Here is a 17,124-nt window from a genome sequence, read left to right on the forward strand (position 1 = left end):
AGCAGCAGCAGCCTGAGCAGCAGCAGCAGCCTGAGTAGCAGCAGCCTGAGTAGCAGCAGCAGCCTGAGTAGCAGCAGCCTGAGCAGCAGCAGCAGCCTAAACATCAGCAGCAGCAGCCTGAGCAGCAGCAGCAGAAGCAGCCTGAACAGCAGCAGCAGCACAAACTGCTAACCATGACTGGCCAACTTAAAAACCGGTATGTGACTGTCATGATTGGATGACTGACAGGCAGTCAAACTCCTTGCTATGGCAACACATCCCAAATAAAAATATGGATCCAACAAGCTGAATGTTACAATGTTTGATGTTGTAGGGGGGCTGTCAGTATTTCACTATCTATCTATCTATCTATCTATCTATCTATCTATCTATCTATCTATCTATCTATCTGTCTATCTGTCTGTCTATCTGTCTGTCTATCTGTCTGTCTATCTGTCTGTCTATCTGTCTGTCTGTCCATCTACAGTGGGGCTCAAAAGTTTGTAAAATCTGTATTAATGTGCATAAAGAAGCCAAGAAAAGATGGAAAAATCTCCAAAAGTCATCAAATGACCGATTAGACATTCGTGTAATATGGCACAAAAAGTTAGATTTTATTTCCGTCATTTACATTTTCAAAATAACAGAAAACTAAAACAACAGCGTCTGCAAAAGTTTGGGCCCTCTGCAGAGTTTCTAGCATGCACCCCCCCTTTGGAAAGCTGAGACCTGACAGTGTCATGGATTGTTCTCAATCATGGTCTGGAAAGACCAGGTGATGTCAATGTTAAGGTTTTAAATGGCCAGACTCATCTGACCCCCCCAACAATCAGCACCATGGCTTCTTCTAAGCAATTGTCTAGAAAACTGAAACTGAAAATAGTTGACACTCCCAAAGCATGAGAAGGCTAGAAGAAGATAGCAAAGCGTTTTCAGATGCCGATATCCTCTGTTGGGAATGGAATGAAGAAATGGCCGTCATCAGGAACAGGGGAAGTTAAAGATCTGGAAGACCAAGAACAATATCAGACAGAACAGCTCGCAGGATTGGGAGAAAAGGGTGGGGGGTAGTGCAGCCAGTGGCACAGGGAAAATTTCACGAGTAGAAGGAAAAATTGATTAAATAAAATTTCAGCCCATTTTGAACTTGCCATTGATGCCATCTCTGAAAAAGCTGAAGTTAAAGAGAGGATGGCTTAGAGAAGGTTTAATCTGTCATTTGATGCCTTTTGGAGATTTTCTCCATCTTTTCTTGGCCTCTCTATGCACAGTAATACAAATTTTCTATCTATCTATCTATATCTTGGGAGTACTGTGACTTGACATAACCTGTGACATAGTAACTGGACTTCCTCCCAAAATAACTTGAGACTTAGTTGGACTTGAGCTAAGATTACGTAGTCACAACATTGATACAAAGCTTACCAAAATAGGCGTTTGGAAACGAGCACTAACATATACTGTACATAAAGACCTACAGTAGTGGTATATTAAATGGTAAAGGTAGTGTCGGTATATTGGGTGGAGTGACTCGCTTTCTGATTACTTTTTGAATGTACAATATCATATTTTCACTCACAGGGCTTTCCATTATAAGGTAGCAGGTGAGAGTGGATAACACTGCTGTGTATCAGTGTCAAACATCATTTGTGTCTCAGCGGTGCTCCGTGAAAGCTAATAAAAGGTCATGTAGCTTCATGTCACCGTGATGTAAAAGGTGTGTGTGTGTGTGTGTGTCAGACTCAGACTGAGAGTCAGTCATGAGTGTGCATGGCGGTGGTTGGGTTTCACTGCGGCGTGGGGTGTGCAGAGAGGTGCCGAGACGGGCTCTGATTCCCGGTATCGTCGACTTCAAACCTCCCCTGTGATACCACATCACCACGGCGGCCCTGTATTGTACCAAGACCCTGAAACTCTGCTGAGAACGAACCAGACTTTCAGCTGTTAAAGGGACTGTTTGACATTCTTCATGAAAAGGATCATTTTAAATCAATGCTTTTGAATGAGAAATGACCAGGTTTTATGAGATTACATTATGCCTAAAATGATAATGAAACATTTTTTAAACTGAAAAGGATACAGCATAAGATGTCAGCGTTTCATTAATACTCTTTTTAAGTTAGATAGCCAGTTTGGTTAGTTTGTCAAGTTTCTTTTTTTTGTGTGGAGACAAACATTTTGCACATCTCAATTGGGATTACAAGACAACTCTTAATATTATAAACCAAAAATTGCAACAAGCTATCTTAGTACATTTACTAACCACTACCACTACTATTCACAACCAAAATATCACAATAGATTAGATTAATGTATAAATACAAATCACAATTTAAAGTGCTTATTGTGCAGAATGGCCCCTTCTAGAAAGGTATTTTATCATATATGCACATTTTATTACTGATGTCTTGATGTGTGAGCAACATTATGTTTTAGCTGGTTGACGTGGAGCTAATTTTACTTTAAATACCGTTGGATTGTTTGATTAAAACCAGTGTATCGTTTCCTAAAAGCTTACACGTTTTGTATTAAAGTCATAAGGAACTAGTAACTGCAGCTGCCAGACAAAGCACATCCGTATTGTTCTCTCAGAAGTGCAGTGGACTTCTGTAGAAGTAATAAGAAGCATGAAATTGAAAAACTTGAGTAAATTACAAGTAGCTCAAAATTGTACTTAAATGGTAATCAAATTAAAAAATGACATGGTACAAAATTAGCACCATCCACCAGCCAAATGCAGGTAAAATATGCAGCAAGCATGCTGGCTGGTAGATTTGTTTCACTCACCAGCCACGTTCAGCTGTTGAGCGGCTGGTAAAACGTCTGAATACTGGAGCCTACTTTAATAAATGTACTTTCCGTATGTACCACCAAAAGTACAATTGTTGTACAATGTTAAGCCAATTACTGGAGCAACATGGGCTATAGTTCATACAGGGTTAAAAGGAATAGTTATATATTGTCATCTTTCATTTTTATGAAGTAAAAAGATCAAATCAGGTCTAGTAAGGTCTGTGCCAACTGTGCTTATTGGTAAAGATAAACCATGATAGTGTTTTTCTTGGTCCCTCTTTGGCAGAACAGAAACAAACTAAGACAGTATGTAAAGTTATTATTCCCGTAGGCAATGTTTCAGTCTAGGAACCCAACATCTAAAGCCTCCCCGAGTGATGATTCAAGCAATGATGTTTTCACTCACAAAAGAATTCAACCACTCTAATGAAATGTCTCTCAAAACGTGTCCCAGTGCATTCTGTCCTTTTAAAATAAAAGATTAAATTATTCATATATAAAAAGCAACTGTTGGGAATACAGGACACATTGTCCACAAGAAAGTATTGGTACGTTTCAAATTGCTCACTCATCTACTTGATTTTGTGAAAGCTGATTCATCTTACAGTAAGATCATTTATAAATCACTAAACTTAGGAGCATGTCTCGGAGACACGCTGTGATGATAAAAGATACGCTTTAACCCCAACATGTGTGACATAATGTCGGGGGGTTTATAACAGTTACTTACAGACAGTGTATGACCCATTTAGTGCTACTCGGAGGTACATGCACGGCGTACCTTTTAGAGTCAAGTATAATGAGCCGATAAAACCCATCTGAGGATGTTTATCAAATATAGAGACGTGCTGCTTCCTCTGTTCACATCTGTGACACACTTCCACACCTGTACGTCCTGAAAATAGTGAACGCCTCATCTGATATTATCTTTGGCATAAAGAACACGCAGAAACACAGAACCCACTCTTTTAAGAATGAAAGAAAAAAATGTTTAAATAATACATGAGCGCACAAGAGTCGGTGCAGAATGTTGTTTATTCATTTCCAATTCTGTTCATTTGCCAGACTTCATTCCATTCCCAACAATTTTGTTTACTAGCACTCTGAAAAGCCTCATATCGAGTCACCATACATGTTCAGACTTTTTTTTCCTGTGATGAGGGCCTTTCAGTGAACACAAACAGGCTCATGAAAGAAGACAATTTAAAAAAATAAAAACTGCTAAAGAAATGCCCAAAGAACCAAAATGGAATGTCTTTCATATATTTGTACAATGGTCAACAATAAAAGTTTACAAAAGAACAAAATGCTCAATTGGTCTGGGATGGCTGCATCTTTTCCTAGCACAAAACAATGACAACAAGTCAAACTAGCCTAGTGTTAGAAACGCTAATTAAAACAAATAAAAACATTCTGTAATTGTATGGCAGATTTCATTTGACTGACTTAATAATCTGATAGTCATATTTATTAAAAAAAGGAAGTTCCTTTATCTTTTGAATCTGCCATCTTATTCCTAGAGCATTCGGGCTGCCTTTAATGTCTTTTTAAAACACTGTTAATCTGTGGGTTCCTATAGTTTGGCTCCATCTTTAGCCTGTGTAGGGGAACTGCAGCAGGACGGCTTGTCCGGGTCCTAGGGTGATTTTGTCCAGGCTGACGGTGGAGTCCACCTCCAGCAGCTCGGTGTCGGTCGACAGCCTCACCGTGGCTTTCTCTGGCAACTTGACTCCTTCTGCACGAACAAAGTTCCTTAATTACTGTTAAGAAACATTACTGGGGTAGGACACATTACACCTTAATGCACTGGTTCTCAAACTTTTTTCAATAAGGTACCTCCTATTCAAAATATTTTCATCCACATTCCAGCACAAAATATTTTTGGTAGTAAAATGATTAAAAACGCTTAAATTAATTAACTACTATAGAGTGTATAATTATTTTAGGAATCAGGCAAGACTTTGCAAGTTAACATTTGAAAGAAATCTCATGTAGCCCCTGCAGTAGTCCATAGGACCCCTAGGGGTATGCGTGCGCCCCTTTTGGGGGAACACTGCCTTAGCTATATCCTTCTGTTGAAAACTTGCCTGTAGGTGCCAGGTTGAGTGAGAGCGTCTCAGCTGCTGCTCCCCAGTTGACGGCCGTTATGTATCTATCACTCTGGTCCCACAGACGGAGGAAAGAGAGCGAGGAGGCGGAGGAGAAGAGAGGGTAGTAGTCGCCATGGAGGAGAGAGCGCTCTTTGACTCGGAGGTCGCTGAGGGATTTGAACCACTTCCTTACAGCAACGTGCTCCTTCCGCTCGGCCTGGGACAAGTGACAATGGTAAACATCTTTGACTACTCACTACTTTGCTCAAAAGACTCCTTTTCTTTTTTTACACCAACGCTCACTGTGAAAACACGCTTACCTCGGCCGTCTCATTGATACCAGCTCCTTCAGCAGGTTCCTTCTCTATGTCCCAAACCATCTTAGGAGACTCTGAACCCTGATAAGGAAATTTAAAAAAAAAAGGTCACACTCAAACCGCTGTAAGCTCATTTAAAAACATTTGAACAGCATCTCTGTGTCATTAGCTTACGCGTGCCTGAAGGCCGATCTCATCTCCGTAGGTAAAGACTGGGGTCCCAGGCATGGTGAACAGCAGCAGCTGGGAGAGGCGGATCAGGCCCGGAGTTGTTGCCAGCGTCGCCAGCTGGCCCTTCTGGGCGGCACCGAGACCCCAGGCCACATTTCTCTGCTGAGAGTGAAGGGTGTCCATGGCCTTGATACGCTCGCCACCTGTACACAATTAGACAAAATCATCTCATGCAATGCACTATTTATTGCACCAACTACTTGTTTTTTTTAACACAGTAAATGGACATTCCGCTCAGTGCAATCAATAGATTCTGATTTAAACACAGACACAGAAGACATTAAATACACAGAATAAGGAGAGATGACTTGAAGATGAAAATTAATGGATGTTTTCTGTCCAAAATACTATGATATTGTGTTCCGAATAATTAGAGAAACCAGTCCAAAACTGGAAAGAAATACTAGATAGACATGCAAGTTTGGTGAGACAAACGGGACAGTCCAGCCTTACCTCCACTGCTGCTGCTGAGAAGGTCCGACAGGACCAGATCTACACCTGTGGTGTTGATGAGCTGAGACACCTCTGGAGCCGAAATACCTTCAACCACACCCATCAGCAACCTGAGACAGAGAGAATGTGGTAAGATTATAGCGCTGACACGGGTTCCACTTAGTTGAAAGTTGACAATGTTAAGTTACAGTGAAAGTTGTTTTAAGAACATATACAATTCTGATTGGTTAATTCAGCAACTTGAAATTACCCTTTGCGTGTTGAAATGATTTTATTTATTTTTTATTTTATTTGACTGTTATTCCTCAAACTGTCCACAAGGTGTCGCATCACCATGAGAGGGTGTGAAGAGCAACTGGCCTGGAGGCCTTTCTTGTTGATCTTTGGACCCCACCCACAGTCCCCTGCAGCACTGGAATGTTTTTCATCTGCACCTTCCCTCAGGAAACATTGACATTTTACTAATGCTCCGAAAATTACTTTCTTAAGAAAGATTGCATTTTTTTTGCCAGATTGAGCTTCTGGTAATGTTCAAAAGAATTGTTCATCATATCAGTGTAGTCTCAAAATGGCTTTCCCTATCTGCAGGGAATAGTTACATTCATTTAGAAATCTTCAAATGAAGTGTTCCTGCACAGAGTGTCTACTTATGCACAACCAAAGAGTCAGAAAATGGCAGCCGTAGTCACTTTTTATCGGTGTGGTTGCCACGGACGGCAGCCTGCAGCATTGACCAATCAGAGTTGGTGACTGCAGTGAGGCCAGATAGCTTGATGCCATCGACATCCAAATTCAGCCAGTACTCAGCTGCAACCTGAAAGAGAGCCAGAGCACTTTAGAAACCACACAAGCAAGAAACGTTGATTCTTTTTAGCAAGGAAATAACAAACTTAGTACATAAAAAGGATTACAGAAGAGCGTTGGGTGTCCTACCTTGACTTTCTCAAACACATCGCCAACATCCCCAGAGCTGAACCAGGGAGCGGCTCCCAGGTAGTTTGGAGTCAGGTCAAGCACTACAGAAATGCCTAAGAGACAAAGTAGACCGAAACCGTTTGTGAACAACATTAACGTTAGATACTACTCTCTTCATATTAATGGAGAAGGAGCCCAACATTGGGCGTTCATAAAACTGCTGCTGTGAGCTTTCTAACTTATTTCTTTTATGATGACATACCCTTCTTGTGGGCTTTCTCTATCACAGCAACCAAGGCTTTCTCATTTCCCTGGGTCGGGTTGATCTCTTTAAGATTCAGGGTGCTCGGGTGGTCGGCCTGGACGGAGTGAAGCGGGCCGAGAACCAGGCCTTTCACCTTTAACTTGTTGATTTCGTCCAACTTTGCCTCAACACCTGGAGACAATCAGGAGGGACAGGAATGGAGAATGAAAAGTTGTGTCAGTGTGACTTTCACACAGGGGAAAAGACAACTTGTAGTTGATGTGTGAAAGGTAACAGGGTGAGAGGGGTAGGAAGAGAAGGCAAAAGGCTAGAGAGACATTTTGATGGTTTAGGAGACATCAAGTACAACAAATGCTGCTTTTGGCTTGGTATTGAATGCAGGAGCATGTGAATGACCCCCCTCTATTGGCCATGTGAAGTCTGTGAGCACAAGGAGGTCCTTTATGTGAAAACAGCACCAAGTCACGTGTGCTTGTTGGAATTCTGCCCAAGGCCTGTTGAAAACCCATATGCTCGCTAGTAATTCACTATAAGAACAGCAGTCCAACCTGCCCCTTCTCTGTGCCTCTTAAAAACAAACCAAAAAACACATATAGTTTAAATCCAAGTAGCAAAATGAAGGCTTATTAATTTGTTGGCTATGTTAAGTGGCATTTGGAAAAAATTAAAGCCTGAAAGAGAATGTAAATTTTGAGATGTAAAGGAAAGTCTGAAATACATTTACACACCACTCAAAAAAAATGTACAGGGTTGCGTAACCCTTGACCTTAGATCTGAGAAATAGAGATATGAAAGACATGACTCATGGGCTTTTTGTCTCCTTTAGACTTTGAGTCACTCGTCAGCTTTGTCAGCAGTGGGGTATCTGACCAGCTGAAGTAGGCCACGCAGAACTAAGGAAACCCGAAACTATGTCACAAGATGTAGCCCTTGTGAATACTTGGGTTACCAAGGCCAGACCACTCTGTAAAGATAATCTCTTTTTATTTTTAATTTAAAAAAACATGCAAACAGCAGCAAGAAATGTCCCATTAAAGAGTCTGAAATCTAAGCTGAAAATACATATGACACTAAAAAGGTACTCTACCTTCCAGTCCCCCAGAGTAAGCATCCAGATCAGAGATTTGGTACAGAGATCCTTCGTTCCACCAGTTCATCTCAGGGATGGGTTTGCAGCGAGGGGCCTGGACTATGATCACTATGGCTCCAGCCAGCATGCCTACCCAGCCCAGCCAAAACAGGACAAGAAGCACCCAACGGGTTCGCACCCATCTGAACACACAGGATGGAAACAGGAAAAGGAGATGTTGATGATGATTGTATGCCATACACCAAAACAAGACCTGGATTTTTTTAAAGGTTGTTCTAGCGGCTCTTACCCAGGAGTGCCAGCAACCTTCATCAGCTCCTCTTTGGACAGCCCGGTGAATGTCACCTCGTCCTCCGGAACCTTCAGCTTGACGCTGCCGTTTTTCTCTCCGCCTGCAGTCTGGCCATCGCCCGTCATGGGCTCCTTCTCAGGGTCCAGCACATTGAGCTCCACTTCCTTCATGTCGATCTCCGTGTCCTTATTCATGGTAAAAATCGGATTTCTTTATCCAGCTAGATCTGGAAGTATGGGTTGGAGACACAAGAAGACAAAAGGAAAAAAAAATAGATTGTTAACGTTAAGTTAATTAGCTTCTTCTTCAGGGCAGACTTCTTTCACAGGAAAATACTGTGACTAAATACATGAAACAATAATGATAAAGAACAAAGTCACTATAAGTGTTAAGTCTATTAAAAACAGTTAGGTTAATACAGTTAAGGCAAAAAATTAACTAAAGTCAGCTAGCCGAATCCAAAAGCGGAAATTAATATTGGGCTGATGCTTACGTTAACGTTAATTAGCTACCTAACACTCGCACTTTAGCTAACGTTAACAGCTTCTAGACTAACTAGCTAGTTACTTACATTTTTCAGAGAGTGTGTTGACAAGACCACTCTTGAAAAAAGTTGTGTTCAACAGTTGAGCGATGTTACAGAAGCATTCGGCTAACGTTCCAACAATGTAGCTAGCTAACACTATTTAAGTGGATCAACGAAGAGCACACACCATGGACGGATTATTTATGATATATTAGGATGTATTATATTATCTAGACACTTCGGTGTTCCATTCGTTGCTTCCATATGGGCTTGTAATAAAAAAAAAGGATATTGTTGCAAAATCGGCCTTATATTTAACTTCTGAAATGTCTCACTTTGCGATCACTTTTAAGCAGAGTTTGACGTGGAAAATAATGGTGTAAGACATTTACTCTACCGGAAGTCTGACTAGCTATTCGTTGGCCCGGTTTGCTCTATTTCTTAACGTTTCAATATTCGTTTGACAAAAACACTTCAACTAAAATATTTCCCAGCTTGTTTAGTTTAATTCAGGTTGAATTCACCGTGTAGTTTGTCTTCTATAAAGATGATGAAATCAAGCCCATTGCTACGTCATCAGCCGGTGCACGAGGCTGTTCACAGACTCGTCCTTTACTTGCCAGTGATGATAAATGTATAAAGACGTTTTATTCGCAGTTCCACAGTCAGAACTGCGCCTGTTCTGGGGCTCCACTCGATGAAAACCATTCCACATTACCTGTTAGGGTTCGGGTTTTACCGTCCGGGTCTGGTTTCCGTCCCTCTCCAGTCGTTAATCCTGTGGCCTCTCTAATCTTGTTCCAGGGAGGCTCGGTCTGTATTTGTAGTTGCTCTGGTTTCTCCGCCTACCAAGGGACACGACCTGCCTGCCTCTCTCTCTCTCTCTCTCTCTCTCTCTCTCTCTCTCTCTCTCTCTATACATTAAATATCTCTCTCTCCCTTTCCCAGAAACTGGCAGACATTAGACCCCATCCTCCAAACCAACAATCGTTTTAATACCTATTCTATTCTATAAATCCATATGTCGATTGTGTCTGTCTTTACACAGTTTCAGCATTTGCCCCAGTTTGTACAAAAGACTATGAAATGCACATATGTTTGTTTTTATTTCAGACTAGTGTAAAATTGCAACTCACTCAGAATATAAATAGGGGCTATGGACAAGATTCATTGGGGTGAAAGAGCGTTCCCCTCATACATTTTAATATGGAAGGTAAGTTATAGGCTGAAAATCTTCTGTTAAAGATTGTTAGCAACAACTAACAAGTCCTAAAGATTGTATAGCCTAATCAGTCACCAGCTGATACTGATTGATTGCATAGTATCTAGGTTTATGGTGAGGCCTTTATTCTCTTGTGATAAATGCAGATTGACATTCTGTTCTTTAATCTAATTTAAGCCCCGCCTCATGGCCGTTTTCTTCCTCTTGTTTTACCATACAGACTCTATTTTTGTCATCCATTAGCAAGTGACAAACACTCACCCAGTAATCTGTTCAGTGTGACATGATCATGCTCTCACCAGAGGGCTCTCAAAAGCATCAAAGCAAAGGAAAGGAAAAATCTCTTCGGGGCACAATTCAATTTTACAGTTTTCTCGAAGTTGCCGAGCATCAGTGCTGCTGTAGTAAGCAAATTATTAGAAAAATGACTTATATTACTCTATTTTTGTCAGAAAGCTTACATTTCAAGTACAGGGTTCTATTTGAGCCAAACCAGGTCCAGAGAGAACCATCTCCCTTATTACCATAAAGTACTCATATTCCTGATGTGTCTGTATCTATTGTAAATGTTGAGAGGGTAATATTTGGGTTTTGCTGTTGTGAGCAAAACATTTTTAATGTGACAGGTAACTTCAGGAACACGCTCTGGTGTAAGTGTATACCTTGCCTGTGTGGGCTTGTTTTATGCACCTGTATGGTTTTGTTCACTCTCTATCTTATTGCCCTGAAAGGTTTTTTTTCTAATGAATTGTCTTTTTTTGGCAAAAACTTTAAATCAAATCAAAATACACAAAAAGGCACATTTCCATTCCCTTTTTTCTTCTTACTCAGAACAGTTTCTCAGTCTTTTTTTACGACAATATAACACGCATTTTCTGTTATTTTATGTAAGTGGTTCTCAAATTGTGGTCTGTGGACAGTTTGTTACAGATAGTAGCTTCTGCAAAAAAAGGATTTTCTAACGAGTACTAGTTTGTACCAGAAATATTGCTACTGAGAGAATGTGTGTAGTTCAGAAAGGTGTAAACACATTCTCAATAACACTTTCAAAATACCTTTCTATATTTGGGCCTGGGTTAAAATATGAGCCCAAAACAAATGTTTGGAAGTTGTCCTGTATTAGAAGTCACTATCTCCCTCCTCTAGACAAGCTCAAACACACACCATCTGTTTCTGTTTTTAGCTCGGCCTGTGGAGCATGTCCGCGTTTGGCAGAGTCACGTTGTAACAGAGCTGTTGACTGCTGGCTGATGTGAACACACTGTGCTGTTGATCCAGGAAAATTAGTGGTGGACAGACACGAGGAAAAGAAGTGAAGGGAAGGTCTTTGTTTCTTGTCATCTTCTTTCTTCCAATTTGTCTGCTGTCACATCTATGTGGGATAGTAGGATAGTTGGGGGTAAAACAAGGAAAGAGAAGGAGGAGTGTCCGGCTCAGGAGACATACTGTATGAGACAGACAGAGAGGAGGGGGTAGGGATGTGAAAACATGTTCACGAGCTGAGGGTGTAGAAAAGTGTATTAAAGGAAACAACACTGAGCTTTGGCAACACTTTGACCCACATGTTGTCTGAGTCAGGTTGATCGCCACATCTCAACAACCAGAACTAAGAGGATAACAGAGCCGCATTCCAAACTTTATGTGACAGTGTATTTATTCACGACTATGTCAACCACTAACAATGGAAGTAAAATCTCTTGTCAAGCCTGTGTGCTTTTTTGTGCATTTGGCAGTACAGCAGGGGGAGTATTGTTAAATCCATCAGCAAGCATGCACACAGTCACACACATAGAAAGAAGAGCGAGAGAAAGAGGAAGGAAAAAGGAGAGCAAAGTTGATGGATAGTGGTGTAGGCAGAAGGGAGACCAGCCAGTGTAAGACGCTTACTGCAGATATCAGTTTAGTTATTTTAACAGCAAGTGTTATATGATCATACATGTGCACGGGGGGGCAGTAGCTCAGTCAGTAGGGAGATGGGTTAGGAACTGGTTCAAGTCCCCATACTACCAAGGTATGGTGGTGGACTGCTAGCTCAGGGTGCCTTTCCACAGGCAGCTCACTCTGACATCTCTCCATTAGTGCATGTAGAGGTACTGAGCATGTGTGTGTAGTTCAGGCCTGTGTGTAATAAAAACAGAGTGTAAATTGTGTTATTATTATTAATATTATACACAAGTAGTAACAGCTGATTCTGTCACTGACATTTTGAGAAATTCATACAGCATATTCATGGTTATTCCACAGAATGCAAAAAAAGTGTCTAAACACAGATTAGAGGGTAGTGGACCTATAGATTGGTAACTGAGACAGATACAGCACAGTTTTGGGGCTTAACATAATCACAAATATGGGATATAAATCCCTTTTTTCATCCTAAAGTCCCCAAGTGTAACTTCGAGCGGTTCTTGCGTGTTTCTGTATTCTTCTGTAACAAAGTCCGCCGAGCTGGAGGCACACACACATGAATACACACACAGGGCCTCAGTATAAATCCCCGTCTGATCCCTCTGAGAGAGTTTATTTTACAGGACAGCGTGAGCTTGGAAGAAAAACAGAAAAGCACTGCAGAGCAGACCTGGACTAGTTGAAACCAGTTTGGTTGGGGTCTTGTGCTTTCATCCCATTGTCTCAGACTCACTGCAATTTGCAGTCCAATAGTTCAAAAGAAATCTAAAGATCACTACTATATTGCATTGATATTTAGTGGTTAATTTACAGAGAAAGTTGCAAGGAAAAGATTATATATGGTCATGCAACACAAACATTCAGTCCTATTGGGTGTACGTAGGGACTTTGTCATATTGTGTAATTTTATTGCTTTATGTTCTGCTCTGCTGATATCATTGTACGTGTACTACTGGGTATAACACACACACACACACACACACACACACACACACACACACACACACACACACGCTATGCCTTGCTTGTATATTTTTAATAACGTTTCCACCTCCAATCTCTTTCCCTTTTCTGTTTGTCTGAAATGTATTCCCTCCTGTTCTTTCTTTGTTCCCTATTGGTGGCCTAGTTTTCTCTCGTAGACAAAGGGCAGACTGTTGAATGTGGAAAGCCTCCCTCTCTAAGTCTTTAGTGGCAGAAATGGAGAGCTAGTTCATCACATGAGTACACTTACATCAGAAATACATTACACATATAAAAAGAATAAACCACATTGAGTATATGTGGTACAAACTGCATTTAAAAAAGAAGACATAGTGACCAGTAATGCTGGTAAGATATGTTGTATAAATAGGCAATACAATAGGTTTTATCACAGTCAATGTCATCCTTGGGTTGCAGCATGATAGGATAAATCTTACAAATAACATTATTTTCAAGTTTCATCTCTCCCAGTCCACATCCACAGCTTTCTCAATTCATCCCAGTCCTTTAGACTGGCCTGCTCTATTGTTATTGCTTCCCCCCTTCTTTTCACTCTCTGAACCTTGTTCTCCCTACCACCAACACTGTCTGTAAGCAGGAAACTGCGGTATCACATTATGTAAGAACGCGCCTCTGGATGAGAACAATGCCTAACAGGTCAGTTCAAAGATCTAAAGCTCCTTCTCTCCCCCCTCCCTCTATTGAGCAGAGTGGCGCAGCGGAAGCGTGCTGGGCCCATAACCCAGAGGTCGATGGATCGAAACCATCCTCTGCTATTTTGCACATAATCCCCTATTGTTCAGATGTCTAACCTGACTGTAAATACTGTACCTATATTCCATAAACCATGTATGCTCACAAAGCCATCTGTGTGTGTGGGAAATATAGAAGGATATCATAAATACCAGGGGTGAAAGAATTATTCTGGTGTTAGCTACAGTGTAAACATACTCTGTTACAAGTATAATACCTGCATTCAAACATATTAGCATTAAAATATACTTAGGGATGTAAAAGCAGGTATTGTGCTGAAGAGTAATAATGTATATTCTATTGTTGTAGTACAACCATTCATTCATTAATGTGTACATCACTGTACACATCACACCTCCTACCAGCACTGATTCAATTTCAATTCAGTTCAATTTCATTTATATAGCAACAGTTATCTCCCAGGTGTTTCATAAAGAGCAGGTCTAGACCGGACTCTGGGATGGTATTTATCTCCCAGGTGTTTCATAAAGAGCAGGTCTAGACCGGACTCTGGGATGTTATTTATCTCCTAGGTCTTTCATAAAGAGCAGGTCTAGACCGGACTCTGGGATGGTATTTATCTCCCAGGTCTTTCATAAAGAGCAGGTCTAGACAGGACTCTGGGATGTTATTTATCTCCTAGGTCTTTCATAAAGAGCAGGTCTAGACCAGACTCTGGGATGTTATTTATCTCCCAGGTCTTTCCATAAAGAGCAGGTCTAGACCAGACTCTGGGATGTTATTTATCTCCCAGGTCTTTCCATAAAGAGCAGGTCTAGACCGGACTCTGGGATGTTATTTATCTCCCAGGTCTTCCATAAAGAGCAGGTCTAGACCGGACTCAGGGATGGTATTTATCGCTCAGGTCTTTCCATAAAGAGCAGGTCTAGACCGGACTCTGGGATGTTATTTATCTCCTAGGTCTTTCATAAAGAGCAGGTCTAGACCGGACTCTGGGATGGTATTTATCTCCTAGGTCACACTCTATCTCTTGTTTATGGCCTTGAGAAGGTTCTACAGAATACAAAATATAAAACACTAATACAAGGATCTGCTAAAAAGTTTCATCATTTCAGAGCACTTATGTTTCTGTGAATTAAATAACGTAAAAAATAACTGCTGTCCTCTGACTTAAAAATCCTGAAATCATAGAGCAGAGCTGGGAAATAAAGAAAAGCCTGGGAAAGGCTTGTTGCACAATCGGGACGCACAGCTGGAACTTCCTGAGCGCAGTGATGTTGATGTTGCTCTCTTTGTTGTATTGTCTCAAAAAGGGAAGGCCTAGACCTTTATATGCTTATTTTAGCGTCTCTGACACAGAGACACAGACAATATGAATACAGAATTACATTGGCTATATCAGAAAGGCATCATCAAACAAGTCATTTTTATTTTCTGTTAAGTCACTTTTCCGCTCAAGTGGACTTCAGCAGCTAAATTACATGAACCCGTAGCGCCCCCTGCAGTTATGCAATGGTTTCTACACTGATTTCAAACAAAAGGTGCAAAGACAACACTGATGATGATTACACATAGGATACATTTCTCCTATATTATGTATAATGGCCAATTTGGCTATTTACGTTTCTTATGAATGTGGTGTGGGTGTGTGCGGTAGGTCTGTGTAGGTAGTTGTTTGTTACGTCACCTGCGCACCTGTTTGTGGGTTCTAATCAGAGATTATAAATTGAATCACAGGTGAGGTGGATGGGGGATCTGGATCTGGGAAGCCACACAGTACTAGAACCTCAGCTGTGTGAGAGTAATGTTTTTAGATCTTGTCGTTCTTGGCTTTTAATCAATCAAGTCGGTCTTTTTGTATGTGCTTTTATATATTATATATTTCTTTATTTACAGACTCAAGGTCCAGATGATTTAAAAACAATACAATACAAAAGGGGTTCAGACCAGACACAGACATAAATACATATAGACAAACTGATCCCCAACAACATCACAAAAGAAACACACATACATACAAATTTACCAATTGCAATGCTCAATATTTACCAATTGCAATGCTCAATAATTAAAACAAGTACAGTTGCATGTTCCAGTGATTCCATAGTTTTGACAAATATCTGGTATCACTAAGTGCAGGATTAATTATAGCATTTAAAATCGTATTATTCGACTCAGTTAATCGACATAGAAATCTGTAAATAAATTTCCTCAGCACAGCATGGAATGTGGGAACATTACAGGTCACACACAGATGGCTAGCACTTTTATCTAAAAATGTGTACAATAAAGGATTAAACGTGCGACGACGGCGCGGACCTCATTATTTGCACCAGCAAGAGTTGGAAAGGGCTTCAGATTTCACCCAGTGGCATTACTTGTGGATAGATTGCCACTACATTATGACTATATTGATTTTGACCTAAATGCATGGTTTTACATACATTACTTGTAGTGAAATGCTATTTAAACTAAAACATTCTAATAACTGGTATATTCTATTTCATAAGCACTTCAATCTTTTTTTAAATATATTTAAAAAGGTGTTCATACCTCAACAGTATATGTACCAACTTCTAATTGAAATGCGGTGTGTCAAGCCCTGATCCATTGTCTTGAGTCATCAATATTAAAACATTATATAAAATGATCTGAATAATATGTCAACATATAATTGCATTGTTTGCAAAGAGATCATCCTAATTTCAACAGCATTTCAGCCTCAAAAGCACACAGAATGTACTGCAACTTCATTTCAAAGGCACCCATGTTCTTGGTGATAATTTTGACCCCAGACTGTTGTAGCTGGGTTAGGGTTATACATGTGTGAAACATAAGAAATATGACATTATAACAAAGTCGTAGTCTCTAGGGCCCTAATTCACCACAACCATAGCTGGAGTAGTGTGAGAACTCCATATGTACGGGAACTAGGGGATATTTCCAGCCGCCGTGTCTCTGAAGGAATGGCATGTTTTCTCCATGGTTTTGTTCTGGGTTATGTTTTACCCCCATCCCCTGCCCCTTCTACCACTCCACCAACCCCCTACACCCCCTCATTGCCTCCTCCTCCCCCTCTTTTGTTCCAATACCTCCCTCCTCACTCCCTCAGCCCTCTCCCCCCACCACCACTACAGCACATTTCCCCTCCCCCCACTGACACTTCAAGCACCCCCCCCTGCTTTACATTCACACCTGGCCAGGTGAAGAGACAGCTGGAGAGGCTACACCAGCGCAAGGCTGCTGGACCTGACAGCATCAACCCAAGGGTCCTGAAGACCTGCGCCAGTCAGCTGTCTGGTGTTCTCCAGTACCTCTTCAATCTGAGCATGAGCCTGCAGAGGGTGC

General features: G+C 41.0%; 1 protein-coding gene and 1 non-coding gene across 4 annotated transcripts in view; one reads left to right on the plus strand and one right to left on the minus strand.

Moving 5' to 3' along the window:
• Nucleotides 1-3,788: 3,788 nt before the first annotated feature.
• slc3a2a (solute carrier family 3 member 2a) overlaps nucleotides 3,789-17,124 on the minus strand; it is a 29,682-nt gene continuing 16,346 nt past the window's right edge. The window contains exons 2-12 of one of the 3 annotated variants that reach the window (XM_034856255.1): nucleotides 16,243-16,247; nucleotides 8,423-8,654; nucleotides 8,131-8,315; nucleotides 7,041-7,214; nucleotides 6,797-6,891; nucleotides 6,553-6,677; nucleotides 5,864-5,973; nucleotides 5,354-5,553; nucleotides 5,183-5,260; nucleotides 4,860-5,079; nucleotides 3,789-4,507 (exon numbers count right to left, since the gene is read on the minus strand). In XM_034856255.1, the coding sequence (XP_034712146.1) occupies nucleotides 4,365-4,507; nucleotides 4,860-5,079; nucleotides 5,183-5,260; nucleotides 5,354-5,553; nucleotides 5,864-5,973; nucleotides 6,553-6,677; nucleotides 6,797-6,891; nucleotides 7,041-7,214; nucleotides 8,131-8,315; nucleotides 8,423-8,619 (1,527 nt within the window). In that variant the 5' untranslated portion in view covers nucleotides 8,620-8,654; nucleotides 16,243-16,247 and the 3' untranslated portion in view covers nucleotides 3,789-4,364. Of the gene's footprint in view, nucleotides 4,508-4,859; nucleotides 5,080-5,182; nucleotides 5,264-5,353; nucleotides 5,554-5,863; nucleotides 5,974-6,552; nucleotides 6,678-6,796; nucleotides 6,892-7,040; nucleotides 7,215-8,130; nucleotides 8,316-8,422; nucleotides 8,662-9,672; nucleotides 9,861-16,242; nucleotides 16,248-17,124 lie in introns of those variants that run through there. The other 2 variants (XM_034856256.1, XM_034856254.1) reach the window with 2 other exon arrangements.
• Nucleotides 13,767-13,838, plus strand: trnam-cau. The gene has a single exon. It is a non-coding gene; the product is annotated as a tRNA-Met (tRNA).

Source organism: Etheostoma cragini, chromosome 19 (assembly GCF_013103735.1).
Source record: "Etheostoma cragini isolate CJK2018 chromosome 19, CSU_Ecrag_1.0, whole genome shotgun sequence".
In the NCBI taxonomy this organism is placed as follows: domain Eukaryota; kingdom Metazoa; phylum Chordata; class Actinopteri; order Perciformes; family Percidae; genus Etheostoma; species Etheostoma cragini.